General features: G+C 71.4%; 1 protein-coding gene across 1 annotated transcript; it reads left to right on the plus strand.

Annotated features, from left to right (window-relative positions):
* The first annotated feature begins 1,284 nt into the window (after positions 1–1,284).
* Positions 1,285–22,586, plus strand: INTS1 (integrator complex subunit 1). The gene is made up of 46 exons (XM_054573301.1): positions 1,285–1,622; positions 2,127–2,420; positions 2,568–2,764; positions 2,916–3,053; positions 3,370–3,529; positions 3,643–3,748; positions 3,873–4,059; positions 4,141–4,286; positions 4,376–4,517; positions 4,786–4,962; positions 5,367–5,475; positions 5,563–5,683; positions 6,132–6,209; positions 6,668–6,825; positions 7,133–7,229; positions 7,814–7,905; positions 8,067–8,127; positions 8,946–9,143; positions 9,386–9,515; positions 9,707–9,880; positions 9,954–10,103; positions 10,335–10,619; positions 11,297–11,464; positions 11,539–11,650; positions 12,049–12,210; positions 12,557–12,703; positions 12,970–13,068; positions 13,233–13,357; positions 14,292–14,546; positions 14,902–15,061; positions 15,279–15,419; positions 15,674–15,848; positions 15,920–16,043; positions 16,704–16,834; positions 17,377–17,464; positions 17,572–17,798; positions 17,933–18,056; positions 18,957–19,090; positions 19,328–19,520; positions 19,927–20,054; positions 20,198–20,310; positions 20,866–20,979; positions 21,572–21,642; positions 22,026–22,117; positions 22,203–22,312; positions 22,404–22,586. The coding sequence occupies exons 1-46, from the start codon at positions 1,565–1,567 to the stop codon at positions 22,517–22,519; spliced, it is 6,567 nt and encodes a 2,188-aa protein (XP_054429276.1). The 5' UTR covers positions 1,285–1,564; the 3' UTR covers positions 22,520–22,586.
* Positions 22,587–23,575: the final 989 nt, after the last annotated feature.

Raw genomic sequence — 23,575 nt, forward strand, 5'->3', positions numbered from 1 at the left:
GCCAGGGGAGGGGGCTGTGAAGGGCGAGGAGGAGGCGGTGGAGGGAGAAGGAGACGGGAAGGGGAGGGCCTGCGGGGGAGGGGCCGAGGCAGCCTGGACTCAGGGCTCTGCCCCACCCTGACCTGGCCGTGACCGCCAGCCTGCCCTGGGCAGAGGAGGCTGGGTCTGACAGCCCACCCGTGCCGGCGTCTCCTTGGTCTGCCGGGAACGATTCCCAGCCTGTGAAACTGAAATGTGGAGCCGGGGGCCGGCACCAACAGGCCCCCCTGTAACCACGGCAACCGCTTGGGTGTATTTCTTTCCAGACTTTCTCCACTTTTAGATCGATCTGGCCACTTCCTACACGCCGGTCCGTGGACGGCTTCGTCCCTTAGCTGCTGGAAGGGTCAGCTTGGCCCTTCGCAGCAGCTCCTGGATGCCCCTCGGCTGCGCTGACCAGGCTAGGTGCCGGACGCCCGGACCTGACCCCGCCCCGGCTGGCCAGCACCTTCACCCTCACCGAGCACCCCCTGGAGCTCGCACCTGAGCCCTCCCTTCCTCCTCTAGAGCTCAGCGTTCCCCACCAGCAGTAGTTCCCGAATAAAGTGTGTTTCACAGCTCGAACCCCGCGGGTTTCGCTTCCCCGCGCCGCTGCCCCCTCCGCGGCACCCGGTCGCCACCCGCATCCCTCTCCCGTCTGGCGGCAGCGCTTCAGGCTTGCCCCAGCGGAGGTCACCGGGCAGGGAGCTGGGCGGCAGGCCCAGCTGTTGCTCCCAGTTGCTTGTTCCAGGTGGGAAGGCGGGCTGCAGCTGGAGGTTCCGGGACTTCTGAGGTCCTTTTTCGGGGAGGAGCCTTGGTGGCTGCGGTGGTGACCGCTGTGCAGGCCAGGACCGCGAGGGCTGCCCTCCACGCCCCCAGGGACAAGCAGGAGTGGGCAGGTCCCTGCTGCTCTTCTGCGCTGAGTCCCTGGGCACCCTCCTCCCTCCCACAGGACCTGCCCTTTGACCCGTAAATGGGAGAACAGAACTCTGAAGGTCCAGCACGTGTGGTTTAGAATCCGATGCCACCCTTTCCGGGGTGTCTTGGGTGTGTGACTACTAACATCAACCTCAGCTGCTCAAAGAAAGTGACAGCGCTCACCTTTCGGAAGTCAGATCCGGGGCCGCACGACACCGCCAGCCTCCCACCGCCAGAGGACGCTGCAGGCACCGCGCAGGCGCCGCGGCCCCTCTCGCCTACCCGCCCTACTCCGCCTTGAGATTTTGCTTCTGGTTTTTCCGGCAGTCGGGCGCTGGGTCTGACTTCCGGTTCCGGGGTATCCGTGGCGGCGGCGGGCGCTCGGTGTTGTGGGCTGCTAGTGCGGGGCCCGTGGCTATCGGCGACACCGGCCGTCCAGGCGGTTCTGAGGCGGCGCTCGTGCGGCCCCGTCGGCCTCGCCCCGCCCGGCCGGGCCCGATCGCCCCCAGCCCGAGACCCCGAGCGGCGGGGGAACGAATGAATGAGCGAGCGGGTGAACGACTGCCTGACGCCGGTCTTCTCTCGGTAACGGCGCTGCAGCGAGGAGCGGCGAGGCGCAGGGAGGGCCATGAACCGCGCCAAGCCCCCCGCCGTGCGCAGGCCCAGCGCCGCGGCCAAGACCTCAGGTGCGCGGCTGCTGCCCGCGCGGGCGGCGGCTTCCAGGGCCGGGGGCGCGGGCTCGCGTCCTGGGCGGCTCTGCGGGCCCCTGGGGACTTGGGACAGCCGCGATGGCCTCCGGAAGGCTGCTGTCCCGTCTCTGTCGGCCTCCGAGGCCGCAGATGGTAGCGGAAGGAGGCCCGCGAGAGGCAGACCGGCCTCGGACGCGGGACTCGCCGCTCGGCAGCTGTGCGGCCGTGGCGCGGTGCTGAGCCGCTCCGAGACCGGTCGCCCTTCTCTGCAGAGTGAGAGTGTTGAGGCGGATCTCACACACGCGTGCGTTAGGGATGGCGTGGCTGGCAGGTAGCACTGCGGCTGCCAGCACCTGCGAGGGACCTCTGGGTGGCTCGTTTCTGGCCACTCTGATCCTTGTTGAGTCTCTTCTGAGGGGGTGGGCGCTTGGACTCCTGCCCACGTTTTTCACTTCCGCGCTGTGTGACCGTGCACGTTTCTCCACGTTCCTCTCTGCGTAGGGCACCCTCCGCCAGGGGACTTCATTGCTCTGGGCTCCAAGGGTCAGGCCAGTGACTCCAAATCAGCGTCCACCCTGCTGAAGCCTGCACCCTCCGGCCTGCCTTCCGAGCGCAAGAGGGATGCTGCGGCCGCGGCCCTGGCAGGAGCTGCGGCCCTGCCTGGCCTCACCAAACGCCCCAAGCTGTCCTCCACGCCCCCCCTGAGTGCCCTGGGGCGCCTAGCGGAGGCTGCGGTGGCAGAAAAACGCGCTATCTCTCCCTCAATTAAGGAGCCCTCGGTGGTTCCAATTGAAGGTAAAGTCCGTCCCTGGATTCGCCCACAGTGTACAGCCTGAGACCCCTGCTCCCTGGGCCTCTTGGGTGAGCTGTGCCCGTGGCGTTTGGGGGACTCGGTGGTCAGCCTCTCTGGACGCCTGCTCTGACGCACCGCCCACCCCGCAGTCCCGCCCCCAGCGCTGCTGGACGAGATCGAGGCTGCGGAGCTGGAGGGCAACGACGACAGGATAGAGGGTGTGCTCTGCGGCGCCGTGAAGCAGCTGAAGGTCACGCGGGCCAAGCCCGACAGCACCCTGTACCTGAGCCTCATGTACCTGGCCAAGATCAAGCCCAACATCTTTGCCACAGAAGGTGTCATCGAGGTGAGAGCAGGCTGGAGTGCGGCGGGCCCTCAGGCCCAGCTGCTTCTCCCTCCCAGGCCCGCCCGCCCGCCCGCCCGCCCGCCAGCCATGCACGAGCCCTGGCCCGTGTGCAGGGCAAAGCTTCCCCGGCGACGTGCACCGTCTCTTGCAGGCTCTCTGCAGCCTTCTGCGGCGGGACGCCTCCATCAACTTCAAGGCCAAGGGGAACAGCCTGGTGTCTGTGCTGGCCTGCAACCTCCTCATGGCCGCCTACGAGGAGGACGAGAACTGGCCCGAGATCTTTGTCAAGGTGAGGCGTCTCCCTGGGAGCCCGGGAGCGTGCTGCTTTGGGGTGCGGCGGGCAGGCTGCCAGGGGAGAGCGCATGACACCTGGGTTCCGGGAGGAGAGGGGAGCAAGCAGCGTGTTCCCTGGGGCGGCTGATGGCCCAGGGTCCTTTCTCCTGCATGGGCTCCTGGGAGGCCTTCCCGGCAGCCCCACCAGGGCAGCTGGCAGTGTCTGGGGACGCGCTCGTCCTGCTTCTCCCCCGGCGCAGCCCTGCCGCAGCAGGTGCAGGTGGAGGTGAGCTGCCTGCGGGGGCCTGGACGTCAGCCTCTGTCCCGGGCAGGTGTACATTGAGGACTCCCTGGGGGAGCGGATATGGGTGGACAGCCCGCACTGCAAGGCATTCGTGGACAACATCCAGACGGCGTTCAACACCAGGATGCCCCCCAAGAGCACGCTCCTGCAGGGGGAGGCGGGGCGCAGCGGAGGGGACCTCAGTGCTGGTGAGAGGAACCAGGCTCCCTGGCTGGGCTGGGAGGCGGGTTCTCTGAGGGAGGGGGAGTGGGCGCTGGCAGCGCGGTTGGGCGCCTGTGTCCATGAGGCCCCTGGTCCGCAGGGAGCAGCCCCCACCCCTCCCTCACCGAGGAGGAAGACTGCCAGACCGAGCTCCTGATTGCTGAGGAGAAGCTGAGCCCTGAGCAGGAGGGGCAGGTCATGCCCAGGTAGGCCTGCGGCCTGGCCCCACCTGGCGAGGCCCCCGTGTGCGGCTGGGCGGCAGGGCGAGGGCGAGGGCTCGGGAGGGGAGCCTGCCTCCTTCCTGCCTCCTCCCTCCCCGCTCTGGCCTAGGTATGAAGACCTCACGGAGAGTGTGGAGGAGTACGTCCTGGACATGCTGCGGGACCAGCTCAACCGGCGCCAGCCCATCGACAACGTCTCGCGGAACCTGCTGCGGCTCCTCACCTCCACCTGTGGGTACAAGGAGGTGCGGCTCATGACGGTGCAGAAGCTGGAGATGTGGCTGCAGAACCCCAAGGTGAGGGCAGCACGCGGTCTCCCCCTGGGCCCAGCCTGTGGCTGAGGCAGCGGGCGGGCTGGTGACGGCGCCTCCCCGCAGCTGACGCGGCCGGCCCAGGACCTGCTCATGTCCGTGTGTGTGAACTGCGGCACGCACAGCGCCGAGGACGTGGACGTGATCTCCCACCTGGTCAAGATCCGCCTCAAGCCTAAAGTCCTCCTCAACCACTACATGCTCTGTGTCAGGTGCGGCTTGTGGGGGCCGGGCGGGGGGCGGCCTGGGGGCGGCCCTGCCTGGGCCAGCTGTGCCAGTGCCCCGCTCGGCTCGTACCCAGGGAGCTGCTGAACGCGCACAAGGACAACCTGGGCACCACCATCAAGTTTGTGATTTTCAACGAGCTGTCCAACGCCCGGAACCCGAACAACATGCAGATCCTCTACACGGTGCTGCAGCACAGCTCGGAGCTGGCGCCCAAGGTAGGGGCCGGCGCTCCCTGGGGCCCCGCAGGGACCGGGCTTGGGGTGGGGGCACGTGGCCTCCTCTGCAATGCTGGGCATCTAGGCGAGGCCTGCGGTGTGAGGGGAGCTGCGTGGGGGAGGGCCCTGGGGGCGGGGGGCGGCCACTCCCGTGGGCCTGTCCCGCACCACGTCGGGAGGCCGCCGCACACCGAGGAAGCTGGGCCGGAGGCCCGAGGCTGGAAGGGCGCTGAAGGTGAGCGCCGCGCCTGGCCTCTCTCTGCCCCAGTTCCTGGCCATGGTGTTCCAAGACCTGCTGACCAACAAGGACGACTACCTGCGGGCCTCGCGGGCCCTGCTGCGCGAGATCATCAAGCAGACCAAGCACGAGATCAACTTCCAGGCCTTCTGCCTCGGGCTCATGCAGGAGCGCAAGGAGCCCCAGCACCTGGACATGGAGTTCAAGGTGCGCCGCTGCCTGTGCCCGCGCCCGCCCTGGCCCTGCTGGCCTCGCCTCCCTGCTCACGCTCGTGGCCTGTCCCAGAGGGCGGCGTGGGCTCCATCCTGCGGTGGGGGGGGGCAGGCCTGGCTGGGTGCCCCCAGGGGAGCCAGCAGCCTCTGGGCTGCGTGAGGGGATGGGGACAGGGTGGTAGTGGGCGGGACTGGGGGAGCCCGGGGGTCCGTGAGCAGGGAGCCAGGGTGACACGGCTGCACGGACCAGGCGGCCTGCTCTGGGCGGGCTTCAGAGCGACGGATGGGGGAGCTGACGTGCAAGAGCAGGGACTGGGGCAGGCTGTGGAGGATGCCGAGTGTGCGCGCGGGCCGGGGGCGGGGCTCGGGTGCCAGCGCCGGGCCTGGCTGTGCTTGCAGGAGCGGTTTGTGGTGCACATCACAGACGTGCTGGCTGTGTCCATGATGCTGGGCATCACGGCCCAGGTGAAGGAGGCCGGCGTCGCCTGGGACAAAGGGGAGAAGAAGAGTAAGGAGCGGGCTCTGCTGCCCCCGGGAGGCGCTGGCTGCCTGGAGCTGCTGGGCAGGCCCTCCGCTGACCCTGCTGCCCTTTCAGACCTGGAGGTGCTGCGCTCCTTCCAGAACCAGATCGCTGCGATCCAGCGGGACGCGGTCTGGTGGCTGCACACCGTGGTCCCCTCCATCAGCAAACTCGCCCCCAAGGACTACGTGCACTGGTACGGCCTGTGCTGCGCCGCTCAGGTGGCTCTGGGCAAAGACGAGCGGCCGCCTCCCGGGGCTGATGGGCGATCTGTGACCGGGCTTGCCAAGCAGGAGCCTGTCAGCCTCGGGTGGGGCCCCTGGCTGACACCAGCCTCTCGGGAACCAGAGGAGCCAGCGGACCTGTGCCTTGTGACGGGGGGACGTCCTGGGTGCTGATGGGGGCGGCGATGGGGTCCCGTCTGCCTGGGGTTGGGGCTGGGGCTGCGTGGCCCTGGCCTGTCGCCTGCCAGCCCTGCAGGCCTTGCTGGGGTTTCCTGGGGGCCCTCGAGGAGGGGCCGTGGGATCGCAGGCCTGGGGACAGGGGCCGTCCCCTGAGCACGCAGCGGCTGGGCCTGCGGGAGGCGGGGCCGCTGGGGAGCCGGCGGGCGGCCCGTGCCCTGATGGCGGCCCTGCCTCCCGCAGCCTCCACAAGGTGCTCTTCACCGAGCAGCCGGAGACCTACTACAAGTGGGACAACTGGCCGCCCGAGAGTGACCGCAAGTGAGCTCTGTGCGGGCGCGGCGGGGCGGGGCGCTCCAGGCAGACACCACACTGTGCCCCGCCCCTCGCAGACCCGGGGTGGGGGTGGGGGTCGCTGTCACCCCGGGAGGAGGAGTGCCTGCCGTGCCCGTGGGGCTCCCGCCTGGACGCCCCAGTGGCTCTCACGCCGCCTGCCCTCGGGGCTTCCGGACAGCTGCGCCCACACGGCTGGCCCAACCCCCGCAAGCCCAGCGCGCCCCCGCCCACCCCTCCTTGCTCCCCTCACGCTCTCCACCCGTCGGTTTGGTGGCTTGGGGGTTGTGACCGGCCTGTCTGCCCCTGGCTCTGCGCCCAGAGGCGTCAGGAACCAGTGACCTTGGGCGGGGGGTGGCCCTCCTGCTCTGCCTGTGGCGCTGGGCGCGGGGTAGGGGGCCTGCGGGCCTGGGGCCGCCCCACCCAGCCTGCCTGCTCTGCCGCAGCTTCTTCCTCCGCCTGTGCTCCGAGGTGCCCATCCTGGAGGACACGCTGATGCGCATCCTCGTCATCGGGCTGTCCCGGGAGCTCCCGCTCGGCCCTGCGGATGCCATGGAGCTCGCCGACCACCTGGTGAAGCGGGCGGCGGCCGTGCAGGCGGACGGTAAGGGCCCCTCGGGCGCTGCCCTGGCCCATGGGTGCGGCAGGCTCCCGCCCGGGTGCTGTCCTGCTGTTCCCAGCCGTCCTGCCCGCTCTCCAGACCAGCTGGAACGCCACCAAGGGAAAGTTTGCCTCAGTTTCCCCCAGCCGGCTCAACGGCAGCTTCCGCCTGCCTCGCTGGGGCGCGTGGGTCGCATGTCCTCCCCTGTCCCCTGCCCTTGTCGGCCCTCCTTGCCCCCGGAGCTCCGGGGGCGCCGGCCCGAGGCCTCGCGCCCTGCTCTCTGCTGACGGGCTCTGGGCCTGCGTTTCAGACGTGGAAGTGCTGAAGGTAGAGCGGGTCCAGCTGCTGGATGCCGTGCTGAACCTGTGCACCTACCACCACCCGGAGAACATCCAGCTGCCCCCGGGGTAAGGCGCTTGGGGCCCCCGCGCGTGCCTCCCCCGTCGCCCTGAGGACTTTGCTCGCTCTGCCCTGAGGCTCGTGGTCCACAGCCCGTCCCGCACAGGCCCCCCGACAGGCCGCCGGGGCTCAGACGTTGGCGGCCCTGGGGCCGCCCGCAGACGCCCGGGAGGCCCCCCTGCCGGGGCGGCCGCAGCCGGCTGTGCTCCCGTCGCAGCGTTTGTGGTGCTGTCCTTTGGTGCCTCACAGGCTCCCTGCCTGTGTGCAACACGCACGCCTTGCTTCAGATGATGACGAGGTTCCGCCGTTTTCTGAATCTGTCACTGAGAGGTGATTCACGCGTGTTTAACTCGCTTCGAGTCCGTGGTCTGGCGTCCTCAGTACATTCTCTGGGTTGTGCGGCCGTCCGCCCCATCCCCTTTGAGAACCCTGCCCCTCCTTAGGGCACTGAGGCACAGGACCCGCATTGTGAACTCAAGCAGTTGTCAGGCAGGTCGGCCACCGACTCATGCTGACGCCCCCCTGGTCTGGGCCGATGCTCCTCCCGGACCTCGGGGCGCAAGGCCAAGCACTGGATGCCCTTGCATTTCAGGTACCAGCCCCCCAACCTGGCCATCTCCACCCTCTACTGGAAGGCCTGGCCCCTCCTGCTGGTCGTCGCTGCCTTCAACCCGGAGAACATCGGTGAGCCTGCTGGTCCCCGGTCCTGCGGCTGGGTGTCGGCACCGCCTCCTGGACCTGGCATGGAGCCCAGCTGGGGGCCAGGAAGGGGGCCCCGGGGGCTGGAGGGCGGCCGGGTGGGGTGGCTGCGTTCCAGCTGCCACCGGCTGGCTCCTTGCCCCTAGGCTTGGCCGCCTGGGAGGAGTACCCCACACTGAAGATGCTCATGGAGATGGTGATGACCAAGTACGTACGCTGGCGTGCCCGCGGCAGGGGTGGGGCGCCCGAGGGGCGGGGCGCAGGCTGGGCTCCAGGCTGCGCTGGTGTCCCGGCGAAGCTGCCTCTGGGCTCCCGTGGTTTGTGGGCGCGGATGCCTGCCCTCGAGGCTGCGGGGCTGCGCTGCGTCCCCCTTGCTGCGGGGCCCTCCCGGGCGGCGCACACGTCGGGCTGGTGGGGTGACGCAGGGGAGAGCGCGGAGGCGTCGGCAGGAGGGCCCGGCGATGGAGGGGAGGTAGCTGAGCAGGGACCGGTGTGAGGGCCGCCCGGCCTCTGTCTGAGCGCAGACGCGGCAGGCGTGACGGCGCCTTGCGTGCCCCCTGGTGCCCAGGTGGGGCCTCTGGCGCGTGTGGCCCAGGCTGGACGCGCAGCTCCAGCCGCGCTCTGAAGGCTGTCCTGGGCCGACAGCCGACGGCGGCCTGAGGACAGATCTGAGGCGGGCAGACTCCCCGGGAGGGCGGATCAGGTCGTAGGGGCTGCGGTGGCGGCCGCGCCTCTGAGTGGTGAGTCCACCTGGGGACGGGGTCCGGCGTGGAGTGTGCTGGGCCACCAGTCTGGTCTCAGGATTCTGCCGCCATCAAGCATGGCTGTGAGGTGGCCAGCACGGTGTCGTGTGCAAGGACCGAGCAGCCGGCGTGGGCCCTGAGAATGCCAGGCGCCCTCACAGGCCCGGAGGGCCCTGCCGCGGCTCCCCAGGGGGGACTGGTAGCCGAAGCGGGATGTCAGGCGGGGGGTGGCCCCGAGCACCTTCGAAGGTGCGGCGAGCACTCCCCACGTCTGGCCCGCAGTAACTACTCCTACCCGCCGTGCACCCTGACTGACGAGGAGACCCGCACGGAGATGCTGAACCGGGAGCTGCAGATCTCCCAGCGGGAAAAGCAGGAGATCCTGGCGTTTGAAGGGCACCTGGCTGCTGCGTCCACCAAGCAGACCATCACCGAGAACAGCAGCCTCCTCCTGTCTCAGCTTACCAGCCTGGACCCCCAGTACGAACTGCACCCCAGCCCTAGCCCCTCGGCTGCCGGGATCCGGGGCGATGGCTCATGCTGAGCCGGGGGGGGGGGCGGCGGGGGGTGGCCCTGAGGGGGTGCTGTCCCGGTCCTCGTGGCCGCGGCCATGGCGAGGCCGAGGGGGCGCCGGGCCCCTGGCGGGGGGAGCCTGCCCTGCTGCCTGTGCCGTTCGTGCCGTTCGGCGGCCCCTGATGGGGTCCTGTTCTCTGGCCTTTCAGGGGGCCCCCGCGGAGGCCGCCCCCTCACATCCTGGACCAAGTGAAAAGCCTCAACCAGTCCCTCCGCCTTGGGCACCTTCTGTGTCGGAGCCGGAACCCGGACTTCCTCCTCAACATCATCCAGAGGCAGGCGCGTCCCGCTGCGGCCCGGGGGCGGGGGGCTCCGGCGCCCTGGCTTTAAACAAGACAGAGAGGGCCCCAGACGTGAGGGCCACGCGCCTGCAGAGGCGTGGCCGCCACCGGACAGGACCCGTGTCGCGGGCAGGCTCGGGAGGGGCTGCGCGGGCAGGAGGCGCTCAGCTGAGTGTGGCCGCCCCGCAGGCCTCCTCGCAGTCCATGCCCTGGCTCGCCGACCTGGTGCAGGCCAGCGAGGGCTCCCTGGACGTGCTGCCCGTGCAGTGCCTGTGTGAGTTCCTGCTTCATGATGCCGCCGCGGAGGAGGAGGAGGAGGAGGAAGACGGAGGCAGCAAGGAGCAGAAGGCCCGGAGGCGGCAGGTCGGTGCCCCTACCGCCCCCGGCCCCCTCCCCCACCCCACCAGCCCTCCCTGAGGTCCCCATGTCCCCGCAGAGGCAGCAGAAGCAGCGGCAGCTCCTGGGCCGCCTTCAGGACCTGCTGCTGGGCCCCAAGGCCGACGAGCAGACCACGTGCGAGGTGCTGGACTACTTCCTACGACGCCTCGGCTCCTCCCAGGTGGCCTCCAGGGTGCTGGCCATGAAGGTGAGCCCGCGGCCCCGCCCTCCCCGGTGTCCTTTCCAGGGGGATGCGGGAGCCTGCCCTGCGTGACCCACCAGCCTCTGGGGGGGAGGGGACGGCTGCGCTGCTGCTTTCTCCTTTCAGCTGGCTGGACAGGGCGCCTGTCACCGGCAGCCGCCTGCTGCCTGGGCTTCAGGAGCCTCTCGGCCCCGCCCCCGCCAAGGGCGCCCAGCTCAGCCAAGTGTCTGCCTGCAGGGCCTGTCCCTGGTGCTGTCGGAGGGCAGCCTGCGGGATGGGGAGGAGAAGGAGCCCCCGGCGGAGGAGGACTCGGGGGACGCGGAGGCGCTGCAGGGCTACCAGTGGCTGCTGCGCGACCTGCCCAGGCTGCCCCTGTTCCACAGCGTCAGCGCCTCCACGGCCCTGGCGCTGCAGCAGGCCATCCACGTGGAGACCGACCCGCAGACCATCAGCGCCTACCTGGTCTACCTGTCCCAGCACACTCCCGTGGAGGAGCAGGGCCAGCACAGCGACCTGGCCCTGGTGAGGGGCGGGGGCCCACGGGGCCGCCTCCCTGGCGAGGGGTGGGGGGCCGCGGGGCCGCCCCTTGGGGGAGAGGCTCCGCGCTCCCAGCTTCCTTCCTGGTGACCGGGCCCGGGCAGGCATCGAGGGGAGCCCAGGGAGAAGCAGGTGCCAGGCCAGCTGTCGTGGTGCGCCAGGCCTCGGCTGCAGCGGCCAGGTGTCCGGCATTGCGGCCCTCCCCTGCCCGGCCTTCCCACAGGCCTGCTGCGGCTCAGGCACCGAGCAGCTCAGTGAGGGCGCGGGGTGGCCCAGGGCCCCGGAGGGCGGGCGCTCCCCACTGGTGTCCCCGCTGCAGGCGGGAGCCTCGGCCGCACGTCCGGTGCGCAGGTGTGCGGCCTCCCCTTTGGGTCCCGAGGGTCGCGCTCCGGTCGCCTGGGGGTGGCGGCAGTGGTCCCTGGCCACACCGGGCAGCTGGTGACGGCCTGTGCGCCGTCAGGGCCGTCGGCTCCCAGGGTCTGTGCTGCCCCCGCAGCCCCGGGCCTCGGAGGGCCCTGCGCACCGCGCCCCGCCCCTGCGATGGGCATGCTGCTCGCGGCCGAAGCCTTGGCTGGGCCCTGTGCCTGGGGCAGGGGCGGGGGGAGGTGCCGGCCGGCCCGGCGGCGGCGCGGGAGGCAGCGCTGTCGGCGTCTCGCCCGCAGGATGTGGCGCGGCTGGTTGTGGAGCGCTCCACCATCATGGCCCACCTCTTCTCCAAGCGCGCCCGCGGCGCCGGGGCCGACGCCGTGCTGGCCGCCCTGCTCGCCATCTTCTCCCGCTACGTCGGCCGCATGCGCAAGAGCAAGGAGGGCGAGGAGGTGTACAGCTGGGTAAGGCCCCGCCCTGCCCGCCCGCGGCCCCCGGCCCGGGCCCTCGGCCGGCCCTCACCGCCCTTTCCCCGCAGTCGGAGTCGCAGGACCAGGTCTTCCTCCGCTGGACCAGTGGGGAGACGGCCACCATGCACATCCTGGTGGTCCACGCCATGGTCATCCTGCTGACCCTGGGGCCGCCCCGCGGTGAGGCGCCTGTGGGCCGTGGCAGGGCAGCCCGAGGTCTGTCCTGGGCGGGCGGGCGTGCTCGGGGCTGGGCCTGTCACAGCCAGCCGGGGTCTCCCCGAGGGAGGGTGGACGGGGACCCCCTCCCTGCCGGTCGGGGGTTCTGGGGGGATACATGGTGCAGCGGGGTCTGAGTGCCCTCCTGGGCCTCCGCCTTCGGGACTCGGGGTTCATGGAGGACCTGCCCTGCCCGTGGCCGACGCTCCCGCTCCCCCGGAGCCTCCATCACAGCGAAGAGGGGGAGGCGGTGCCCCTCCGAGCCTGGCCTGCAGTGCTGCGCAGGGCGGGGCCCTCGGACGGAGAGGCAAGGGGGGCCTCGCGGAGCCGGCCCAGCTGCTTACTGGCCGTTTCCCCCAAAGCTGGTGACAGCGAGTTCCAGGCCCTGCTGGACATCTGGTTTCCGGAGAAGAAGCCACTGCCCACCGCCTTCCTAGTGGACACGTCGGAGGAGGCGCTGCTGTTGCCCGACTGGCTGAAGCTGCGCATGATTCGCTCCGAGGTCCCTCGGCTGGTGGACGCAGGTGTGGCCCGGGCAGGGCCGGTGGAGGGGGCGTCTGGAGTGAGGGCGGGGCGCCCCCAGGAGAGGCCCCGTCTCTGGGCCTGCTCCTCAGGCGTGAGGCCGAGGGCCTGGCCCGAATGGTCAGTGTGGGCGCGGACGGAGCCCTCCGGGAGCGCGGAAGGGCAGGCGGCTCCTCAGCGTCCTGGAGGACACGCCGCCGGGCGGTGCCTGGGCGGGGCAGCAGGGTGGCCGAGAGCAGGGCGAGGGCGCGCCCTGAGGAGCCTGGGCCCTGGGGGCTGCCGGCGAGCGCGGGGCTCAGGGCCGAGGAGGGGGCGGGCGCGGGGGCCTCACCGGGGGCGCGACCTCAGCCCTGCAGGACCTGGAGCCCCAGCAGCTGCTGCTGTTCGTGCAGTCCTTCGGCATCCCCGTGTCCAGCATGAGCAAGCTGCTGCAGTGCCTGGACCAGGCCGTGGCCCACGACCCCCAGGCCCTGGAGCAGAGCATCATGGACAAGAGTGAGGGCGGGGGGCCCCGCGCGGGGGGCCGGTGCCCCGGGACGCAGCGGTGCGGTGGGCGGGGGGCACAGAGGTGGGGTGGGCGGGAGGGGCCGAGTGCTCACCGCCCGGGCCCGCCCTTGGGGGTGTCGGCACGCCCTTGGCTGGGGTGCCCAGCGCTACCTGCTCCCACGGAAAGGCCCGGCAGGCGGCCTCGGAAGCCCCAGGGATGCCCCAGGGATGCCCGGGCCCTGGGCGCAGGCGTTGACCCCAGCTGCTGCTCACAGACTACATGGCCCACCTGGTCGCGGTCCAGCACGAGCGAGGGGCGGCTGGAGGACAGACTTTCCACTCCCTGCTCGCAGCCTCCCTGCCACCCCGGCGAGGTACCAGCCCTGCCCCAGCCCCGGCCCCAGCCCCAGCAGGCGTGGTTGCCTCTGGCCAGCGTCTGAGCTCCTGCCCCACGGCCCCCCGTGCGGGTAGCCCGCCCCTGGGCCAGGCTGGCCTTGTTGGCGAGGCCCCAGCTGAGGCCCGTTCCCTTTCCCTGCAGATAGTGCGGAGGCGCCGAGACTCAGGAGCAGCCCGGAGCCACCCCCGGGCCAGGGCAGGGTCCGGGCCGGGACCCAGGTGCGTGTGCTGGGCCCAGAGGACGACCTGGCCGGCCTCTTCTTGCAGGTACTTTCGCTGCTGCCTGGGACGGTCCTCCCCAGAGGCTGGGGGCCCCCGGCCGCCCTGTCCTTCCTCCTGCCCGAGGGAGGGCTTCTACCCAGACTCCAGCCGAGGTGGAGAGGGGGCTCTGGGGCCAGCCCTCCGGTCAGAGTCCTGTCCTCCGTGTTAGTTCCAACCTGACCAGCCACTCTACCTCCCTCTGCCTCAGTTTCCTCCTCCTGAAAATCAGGCTCGGAACCCTGCCCACCTCGGGCTGGTTGTAAGGTGCGCTCGGTGCTGGGAGCAGGGCCCAGAGGCCCCATGGCTCGTGCTGCAGCTGCCCTCCCGGGTGTGGGCGCCCTGCTGGCCCGTGGGCCTTGCGCCGCCGTGGGAAGCGCGCTGTCCGCCGCGGTGGGGCAGGCTTCCAGCACAGGCCGAAGCGTGCAGCCGCCCCCGCTGGCTGAGTGTAGGACGCAGTGTCGCCCCCGGAGCCCCATGCCCTTCTGCTCTTGCCCCCGCCCCTCACTCCCTGTCCCTGGCCGCCACCACTCTTCTCGTCTCTTCTGGAAACGTGTGCGTGGAGCCCCACGGCTGGTGGCCCTGCGTCCACATGTGTTCTCCCTTCCACACAGAGCCGTGTGCACACCTGCACGCAGCTGCTCGAATGGGTCTCCTCAGGCCCTGGTCCCTGCTTGCCCCCTGCATTGGCTCCCATGGAGCTGGGCCCCGCGGTGGGTGGAGGGGCTCGCCGTGCTCTCGCTCCCGCGCTGGGGTCCCCACGCAGGCCCCGTCCCCCAGTTCTGGCACGCACCTCAGTCCTCCTGGAAAGGGGGGCGTGCCTGGGACCCGACAGCCCCCAGCACAGGCCTCGGGCCAAGCATGGGCAGCGGGGGCGCAGAGCGAGGCGGGAGGGCCCCATTCTGCCACACTCCTGCCAACCGCTGCCCCCCCGCCCCGCCAGGTCTTCCCGCTGAGCCCGGGCCCGCGATGGCCGAGCTCCGGCGCCCGCCCCGTCGCCCTGGCGCTGCAGCAGGCCCTGGGCCGGGAGCTGGCGCGGGCCCGCCAGGGCCGTCCGGAGGCGGCGGGCGTTGCAGTGCGCCTGCTGCAAGCTGTGGCTGCCCTGCTGAGCTCCCCGCGCGGCGGGGCCCTGGCGGCGTCCATGCAGCGCAGCCACTTCCTGGCCTGCCCCCTGCTGCGCCTGCTCTACCAGTACCAGGTGGGTGTGTCTGCGTGGCCAGAGGCTGCTGCCGCCCGCGGGAGGGCTGGGGTCTGCCGCGTGCTGGCCGCTGGGGTGCCCTGGCTCTGCCGAGGTCTCCTCACCGGCGTAGGTTTACGTGTGAGTGTGCTTTGTCGTTTGTCTCTGCGTGTTGTGTTCTGTCTTTTCCCAGACCTGCGTGAAGGTAAGTGGCAAACAGCGGGCTCCTCGCTGCGGCGGTGTCTGGGTGACGTCCGAGGTCCCGGAGCCCCTGGGGAGGAAGCGCCGCTGAGAGGTGCTGTGACCGTGTCCAGGGCCACCGCCTCGGGCGGGTGCTCTGGGCCTGCATAGCCACGTGCTGTGCTTGTCCCCACAGCGCTGCGTGCCCCAGGACACGGGCTTCTCGTCGCTGTTCCTCAAAGTGCTCATGCAGATGCTTCAGTGGCTGGACAGCCCTGGCGCGGAGGCCGGGCCGCTGCGGGCCCAGCTCAAGCTGCTCGCCAGCCAGTGCGCGGCACGGCGCAGGATCGGCGACGGTGAGGGCGGGCGGCGGGCACCTGAGGCTGGGGGCACAGCCCTGTTAGCACCAAGGGTCCCTGGGTCGTGTCCGTCTGGGCGTGGCCCAGTGGAGGGGACCAGGGCTCCGGGGAGGCACACGGGAGGGGCGCCGGCAGTTCGGGGACTCTGTAGACAGGCCTGGCCGATGGGGTGAGGGTGGGCCGGGCCAGCGGGTCACACAGGCCTGTCCTGCAGTGCGGAGCGGATTCCTGCACCTGGCAGAGGCCCTGGCCTTCCGTGGGGACGTGGAGGTGGTCGGCTCCACTGTGCGGGCCCTCGTTGCCGCCCTCAGGGCCGGGGCGGAGTGTGGCGTGGAGCCAGAGCTTGTCGACAAAGGTGTGTGGGGCCCGGCCCTGCTGGGGAGGTTCGGGCCTGCGGTGCGTTGGTGCCGGGTGCTGACTGGCTTGCCCCGCAGTCTGCCTTCCCCCCAGGGCAGGTCCCCACGCCTCACCCCCTGCTGGTCAGCCTGGGTCTGGGCCCACTGGGCGCTGTTGGCCCAGGATGGGGGGCTGTCTCCCGGAGCCCGGCGGTCTGAGGGCCGCCTGGCTCTGTCCCCAAGCTGAGCGACGCAGCCTCTGTCCCTCCTGCAGTCCTTCGGGGCCTGATCGAGGTGCGGTCGCCCCACTTGGAGGAGCTGCTGGCCGCGCTCTTCTCGGCTGCCTCCGCCTCCCCGGCCTCCAGGCCCGTCGCGGTGGTGAGCTCCCTGCTGCTGCAGGACAAGGCGGAGCCCCTGGTGGCGGGGAAGCAGGGCGCCGACGCCGGCAGGTGAGTGGTGGGTCGGCGGCCGCCCGGCGGGCAGCCCGGGCCGGCGCCTCTGAGCCCACTGCTCCTTCCAGCCCAGAGGCCGCGTGGCTGGGACCTTGCTCGGGGCTGCTGGTGGACTGGCTGGAGATGCTGGACCCCGAGGTGATCAGCAGCTGCCCCGACCTGCAGCAGAGACTCCTGTTCTCCCGGAGCAAGGTGGGCTGCGCACGGCTGAGGGCCGGCCACGTGGGGGCCCTGTGTCTGCCCCTGGAGTCCTGGGCCTGAGCCTCCTTTGCCCTAGATGGATCCCCTGTCCCTTCTAAGCCAGTCACACTGACCAGCTTCCCCTGGTTGCTGGGGCGCTGGCTGGGAGTGGGCCTGGGTCCTCCTGAAGGGGATGGGCATCGGTGAAGCCAGCTGGTGGGGGGCGGAGCCCCGGCGTGGAGGCGTGGGTCCTCTCGGTGGCCGGGGCTTGTGTGGGCCGGGCGGGGCCCTCGGGTGTCCACCTGTCCGCAGGGAATGCTGGGGAGCCCGGAGCGTGGCTCGGCAAAGCTGCGAACCATGCCCGCTCTCGGGCCCACGGCCCCTCCTGCCTCTGTGAACCTGAACGGCCCCGGCGCCTGTGGCTGCGAAACCGCTGGGCTGTGAGCAGGACGTGGTTTTGGTTTGTCCCGTGGCCTCGGGTCACACGTGTTCCTGTCTCCGAGCTGTCGGTTCTGCTCGGCACACATGTCTTCTGCAGAGCGGCTGCCGGGCCTGGGACGCAGGCAGCCACGGCTGCTTCTGGGGTGGGCGCTGCAGGTTTCCCTCCACACGGCCCTGTCCCTCTGCTCTCTGTGGCCCGAGCAGGGACCCCCAGGCCTCCTTCCTCTCCAGGGCAAAGGCCAGCCCGGGCCCCAGGTGCCCTCTTTCCGACCCTACCTCCTGGCCCTCCTCACGCACCAGTCCAACTGGTCCACGCTGCACCAGTGCATTCGCGTCCTGCTGGGCAAGAACCGGGAGCGCAGGTGAGCCCTGTCTCCCCGCCGTGCTGCCCAGGTGGCCCGTGGGGCAGCAGCCGGGGTCCTTGGGCATCCGACCCAGCGTCCTCGCCCCGCCGGCCGCCCTGGGCCCGGGGCTCCCTGGCGCCCCCCCCCCCCCACAGGGGCTCTTCCCACCGGGCCGTGCGGCACCGTTGCTCCGGGAAGGGAGCCCCTGGTGGCCGTCGCCTCCTTAGGGCACAGAGCGCGCGGGGCCCAGGGTCCTGCTCTGGGTGACAGCCAGGGTAGCCAGCCAGGGCACGGGGCAGTCCGCTCTCCTCGGGTCGCGTCAGTGGCTGCCGTTCACACCGTGCTGCTGGGGCACAAAGTGACCCTCCGTGGGGCCAGCAAGCCTGGGGGGGTGGGCAGGGCCGCCACGTCCTCTAACCGCTGGCCTGGGCCCTGACCTGGCGAGCCCCCGGGGGAGTTTGTGGCAGGGACGCGCCCTCCCGCCCCCGCGCCGCCGCATCGCGCTCTGCCCAGAAACCGAGATGGGCCTCGCGCTCAGCTGGGCTCCCCGCTTCCCCCAGGTTCGACCCGTCAGCCTCCCTGGACTTCCTCTGGGCCTGCATCCACGTGCCTCGGATCTGGCAGGGAAGGGACCAGCGCACGCCCCAGGCAGGTCTCAGGGGCCCCGCCTGCAGGGCGGGTGACGTGTGTGGGAGCCTGTCCCGCCCGACCCAGGGCCGACCCGCGGCCGACCCACTGCTGCGTGCCTGTTGCAGAAGCGGCGGGAGGAGCTGGCGCTGCGCGTCCAGGCGCCCGAGCTCATGGGCCTGGTGGACCTGGTCCTGGCAGAGGCGGAGGCCAGGAGCCAGGACGGGGACGCCGCGGCCGGCAGCCTCCTCCAGGCCCGGCTGCCCCTGCTGCTCAGCTGCTGCCGTGGGGATGACGACAGCGTGAGGAAGGTGACCGCACACCTGACGGGCTGCATCCAGCAGTGGGGCGACAGGTGAGGGCGCCGCACGCGGGTGCAGGAGCCCCCCACCCCTGCTGATGGGTCCCGGGCAGGGGTGAGCAGCGCCCTGGCCCCGCGCCTGCCCCCGCCCCACGGGCCCGCGCCCACCCCGGCCCTGTGTCCCCCAGCGTGCCGGGCCAGCGCTGCCGGGACCTGTTGGTGCAGCTCTACCTGCAGCGGCCGGAACTCCGCGCGCACGCGCCCGAGGTCCTGCTGCACGGCGCGGGCGCCACCACCAGCAGCATCTGCAAGGTGAGGCCCGGGGCCGGGCTCGCGGCCCCTGTCGCTGCTGCTGAGCCAGGGGCCGGGGAGACGCGCGCCCCCAGATTTGGAAGCTGAGCGGGAAGCGGGTGTGGGGGGTGTCGTCTCTGGGCGGCCCATCACCTCTCCGACCCGGGGGATGGTCTCGGAAATGGCTTTTCTTCTTAACGAGTCCTCAGCATGGGCAACAGCGCTGTGTTCTCCGTCGCCCCGTTTTCCCTGGCACGGGGCTGCTGGCACCGGAGCCGTGTGGTGCCCAGGGGGAGGCCGGACGTCTGTGTGCCCTGAAGCCACCCGCGGCCAGGGAGCACGCCCGTCACTCAGGGTGCCCTTCCGCCCGCGGCGCTCCTGTGCCGCGCGCTCTCCGCGCGTGAGCGTGCGCTTCCTGGCAGGCCTGTCGACAGGCTTGCGCCACACGTGTGGGCGGGCGTGCGCTCCCGGGGCTCCTGTGGGCCAGGCCCGCCTGCGGCGCCCGCCCCGCGTCGGAGCCAGGAGGTGGGTCTGGGGTGCTCTGCGCCCACGTTCTCGGCGGCAGGGGAGCTGCTCTCCCCGCGCGGGGCCCCTGCCGTGGTTCTGTCGCCCTCGTTTCCCGCAGCCAGCCAGGCTCTACACGTAACCTTGGCTTTTCCCCCGCTCGTCCGGTCGTTTTGTCAAAAATGAGAGCTTGTTTCGTGTAGAGGGGTTGACGTGCAGTAACTGGGCAGTGGCGTCTGTCTGGGAACTTCGGCTGCGGCCTGCTGCCTGCAGCAGTGCAGAGAGCCCTGGGGGAGGATTTCCCCGGGTCCGTGCGCGCCCTGCCGGTCCCGGCCCTCCAGGGTGGCCGCCGGGTCTGGGGAGCGCGGGTGCGGGGCGAAGGCTGCGGCGGCCCCATCCCCTGACCCGCCCCCGCAGCTGGACGTTCTCATCCACCGCTTCATCACGCTCCTCGCCGACACCAGCGACTCGCGGGCGTCCGAGGGCCGCGTGGCCGACGCCAACATGGCCTGCCGGAAGCTGGCAGTGGCGCACCCCATCCTGCTGCTCAGGTACCGCCCGGGGCCCCCACGGTGCCGCTCCTCCCCCACACCGGCCTGCGCCCTGGGGTGCCCGGCCCAGGTGCTGGGCCTCCGTGGGAAGGGCTGGGGACCCCAGGAGGGGCACCTGGCACAGGATACCTTCTCAGAGACCCCGCACTGGCGGCGGGGGCCCTCAGCCAGCTCCCGGGGGCCTGCGCGCCTGCGTGAGGGCCGGTCAGGGCCACCGGGCCTGCTTCCCGTCTGCAGGCACCTGCCCATGATCGCTGCCCTCCTGCACGGCCGCACCCACCTCAACTTCCAGGAGTTCCGGCAGCAGAACCACCTGACCTTCTTCCTGCACGTGCTGGGGGTGCTGGAGCTGCTGCAGCCGCAGGTGTTCCAGAGCGAGCACCAGGTGGCGCTGTGGGACTGCCTGCTCTCCTTCGTCCGCCTGCTCCTGGTGGGTCCTGGTGGGTCCTGGTGGGTCCTGGTGGGCCCGCGCCTTTGCCCCCTCGGCCGCAGGGCCCATCCGACCAGGGCGGGGGTGGGTCCTCAGCTCGCCCTGGGAAGGCCCCGCTTCCCGCGCCTGCCCAGTCCAGACTCAGGGCTGCCTTCTCTGCAGCCGCCGAGCCCCAGGCTCCAGGCGGGCGCCTCCCTGTCTGCACCAGGAGGCGTGAGGGAGAGGCACCTTTTGACCCTCTGGGACCCTTAACGCCCAGGGGTCGGCAGGAGGTGTTGGCACGGGGCGGGGGGTGGGGGGGACGGGTGCCCAGCCTCCCTTGCGAGGCCTCGGGGTGGGGGGCAGCGTGGCGGGAGGGGGCGCCCAGGCTCTGAGTGCCCCGCGCGGCGTGGCTGCCCCTTTGCAGAACTACAGGAAGTCCTCCCGCCATCTGGCCCCCTTCCTCAGCAAGTTCGTGCAGTTCGCTCACAAGTACGTTGCCTGCAGCCCCCAGGCAGCCGCCGCCTTCTTGCAGAAGCACGCAGACGCGCTCCAGTGAGTGGGCGGGGCCGTGGGGGCGGGGCCACAGGGCGGGTGGGCGGTGGGTGGGGCAGGCGGCCCCTTTAGAGATCTGGGTCCGCCCCGCCCCTGCCCCCTACCAGGACCAGCGTCCTCACGGGTGCCTGTGCTCTCCCCAGCGACCTGTCCTTCGACAGCAGCGACCTGGTGATGCTCAAGTCCCTCCTCGCGGGGCTGAGCCTGCCCAGCAGGGACGGCAGAGCTGACCACGGCCTGGATGAGGAGGGCGAGGGTGAGTGGGGCTGGGGGGCCGCCCCACCGTCCTGAGCGTCCCCAGGCACCGCGTGCCCGCGGGGTGCGTGCCGGTGGCAGGAGTGGTGGTGTGGCCTGCGCGGGGGCCTGGCACCCTGCGCCTCGGGGGCAGCGGCCCAGTTCCTCTTCTGTCCTGGTCTCTGTCCTGTGGCCCTCAGCGCCCGGAGGTGCCCCGGCACGTCCAGCGAGCGGCCGGTGGGTTAGTGAGCCCGTGAGTGACCACGGCCCCCAGGGGCTGGCCCTTCAGGGCCGCTGTGCTGCCAGGCTCCGGGTGTTGCGGGACTCGGCGGCCACTCCGGTGTCCAGCACTCAGGCGCTATGTGCCAATGAGCACAGGAAGGGAGCAGAGCAGGTGACCGGCACCCCCTCGGCGCTGTGTCACCGGGCGCCCTGCTCAGTCCAGGGCAGTGGCCCACCTTCTGGAGTCCAGAGGTGCTGGCGCCCGGTGCGGAGTCTCCTGACCGCGACCCCGTGGACAGCGCTGCTGGGGCGGCCGTGTGTCTGCAGCCCACAGCGCTGGCCTCCTATCTCCCAGACGAGAGCTCGGCCGGCTCCCTGCCACTGGTCAGCGTCTCCCTCTTCACCCCTCTGACCGCAGCTGAGATGGCGCCCTACATGAAGAGGCTTTCCCGGGGCCAGACCGTCGAGGGTACGTGTGCGGCCTGGGTCCCTCGGGCAGTCGCTGCGGGGGTGTCCAGCAGAGCAGGCCACGTGGGGCCGAGGGGCTGGGCCCTGCCCGCACGGGGGCGGATGGCACCTGCTGAAGGGCAGCGACCGGGGCAGGGAAGAGGGCTGCACGGGGCCGGGGTTGGTGTGGGCTGGGCTGAGCAGCCGCCCGGCAGGAGGGCTGGGGCGGGGCAGCTGGGTACAGAGGCAGGCCCGGCCCTCGCATCTGCTGGAGAAGGGTCGCGGGGCAGAGCGTGTGCCTCTGAAAGCTTCCAGCTGACCGGCACCGTGGTTGGGGGCCGCTGGCCTAGTGGAGCTGGGAAGCCCGGAACCCAGGCTGCCCCTGGGCCTTGCCAAGTGCCAAGAACGATGCAGCAGCTTCCAGGAGGTGTGGGCTCCAGTGCTCTGCTTGGCCACACTGCCCCCGGAGAGCCCGGCGAGGCTAGACTGGGGACAGGCCGGCGTCCCTGTGACTCCCTCGACCTCTGTCCCGCCTGGCCGGTGGGAGGAGGCACGGGCCAGCCAGGAGCCTGCAGCAGCAGCTCTGGCCCTCACTGCCCCTCTGCCCACCGCAGATCTGCTGGAGGTTCTGAGCGACATAGATGAGATGTCGCGGCGGAGGCCCGAGGTCCTGGACTTCTTCTCGGTGAGCGGGCATAGCGGCCTTTTCTTCCTGGGAAGCACGAAGCTCATGCTCTGTGCAGGCGTTTTGGAGGCTGGGATGGAGGGGCCCGCGCGGACCCTGGGCGGGGGAGCCCCAGGGGTGGGGCAGCACGTGTCCCCTGCACGTGCTCACAGTCGAGCAGGGACCGAGGCAGGGCCCCCGCTGTGCTCTGGGCTGGGACTCGCTCGCAGCAGCCTCCTGCCCACGGGTCAGAGGTCCCAGAGCCGTGCAGGTTGGGGGAGGGGGCCTGGGGAGCGGGGCTCTCTGCTGTCACCCCAGCCTCAGCAGCAGGTTGGGGTCCCCGGGGCCGAGGGCCTGTGCGCAGGACAGTAGGGCTGCCCAGTCACACCCACCCCCACCCCCAGACCAACCTGCAGCGGCTCATGAGCTCCGAGGAGGAGTCCTGCCGCAGCCTGGCCTTCAGCCTGGCCCTGCGCTCCATCCAGAACAACCCCAGGTGAGCCCGCGTGTGCCGTGGGGTCGGGGCCCTGGGCCGGCTTGGCCGTGGGCGGGGGTGCCCACCGAGCGCCTGCCTTTTCCAGCACTGCAGCCGACTTCCTGCCCACGTTCATGTACTGCCTGGGCAGCCGGGACTTCGAGGTGGTGCAGACGGCCCTCAGGAACCTGCCGGAGTACACGCTCCTCTGCCAGGGTGAGTCCCTGGCCCCCCGCCCCACCCAGGCGCCCAGTGCCTCAGTGCCCTGGGTCCCCGGGCCCTGCCTGAGGGTCCCCTCTCCCCGCAGAGCACGCGGCCGTGCTGCTGCACCGGGCCTTCCTGGTGGGCATGTACGGCCAGGCGGACACCAGCGCCCCGATCTCCGAGGCCCTGCGGATCCTGCACCTGGAGGCGGCGGCGTGAGCCGGCCCCCGCCCGCCGCTCGCCTCCCCGGGCCCGGGGCCCAGTCTGGGGGCACCCGATTCACAGACGCTCGCCTGCGGGAGACCCAGCAGCTGTCGCGGGGCGGGCGGGCGGGCGGGGGGTCCCGCCCGGCATCCATCGCCCTGCTGTCGTGACAGGGGCGCGGTGGGCGCTGTCCCCCGTGTGTGGGGTGTTAATGAAATGTTCTGAACCCGAGAGCGCGGTGCCTGTGTGCTTGTGTCCTGCCTGCCCCCGGGCCGGCACGGGGTCCCCTGGGTCTGCACAGGCTCAGTCCCAGCTCCCTGCGCGGGCAGCCTCAGGGAAGAGGACGGTCCCTGGGCCCCTGCTGGCCCCTGCTGGCCCCTGCTGGAGCCAGTGCCTGTGGGCCACCTCCAAGAGTCGCCGAGGGACAAAGGTCCAGAACACAGTCCCTGTCCGCTGTGGGCAGGGAGCTGAGGGGGAGGTCTCTGCCCAGAACTGGATGTGGGGCACCGGGCGGGGGGACAGTGCCCCGTCAGCTGCTCCAGTGAGGCCCGGGGCCCCGCGCTGCACTAGCCTCTGCAGCTCTGCCCCGGCTGTTCCTGGCGGGTAAGGCCTCCCACGCACACTTGCGGGGCCGGAGCACCTTCCCTGCAAAGGGGTCACGCGTCCTCCCCCCGCTGGCTCCCTGCAGCCCAGCACTCAGTGGCCCCGTGGCCCCGTGACCCCGTGGCCCTGCTCCCGGGTTAGGGGCCAGCTCCTGCTCCTCTGCACTCCTGGGCTCCTGCTCAGCTGGGGCCACCAGGGGGCGCTGCGGCTGAAGACGGACCCAGGCTTTTCTGGATGCCCTGTGCGGGTGTGGGGGGAGGCCCTACCGTCCAGGCCGTGCCTGGGCCTCTGGAGACAGGCCCTGGAAGGGGGTGGAGGGGGTCTGCCCCCCCTCACACCAGGGGCCCCCTCCCAGCTCCCCTGCCCCGGGTCCCTTGCTCTCCAGGGCCCCCTGTCCCCTCCCCGGGCTCCTGGCCTGCAGGCCGTTGCCCGCTCAGCGGCCCCTCTGTGTCCAAGTCCTTCCTGTTG

This window comes from Pteronotus mesoamericanus, unplaced genomic scaffold (assembly GCF_021234165.1).
Source record: "Pteronotus mesoamericanus isolate MK-2021 breed Mesoamerican mustached bat unplaced genomic scaffold, CSHL_Meso_final contig_1, whole genome shotgun sequence".
NCBI classification, from domain to species: Eukaryota; Metazoa; Chordata; class Mammalia; order Chiroptera; family Mormoopidae; genus Pteronotus; species Pteronotus mesoamericanus.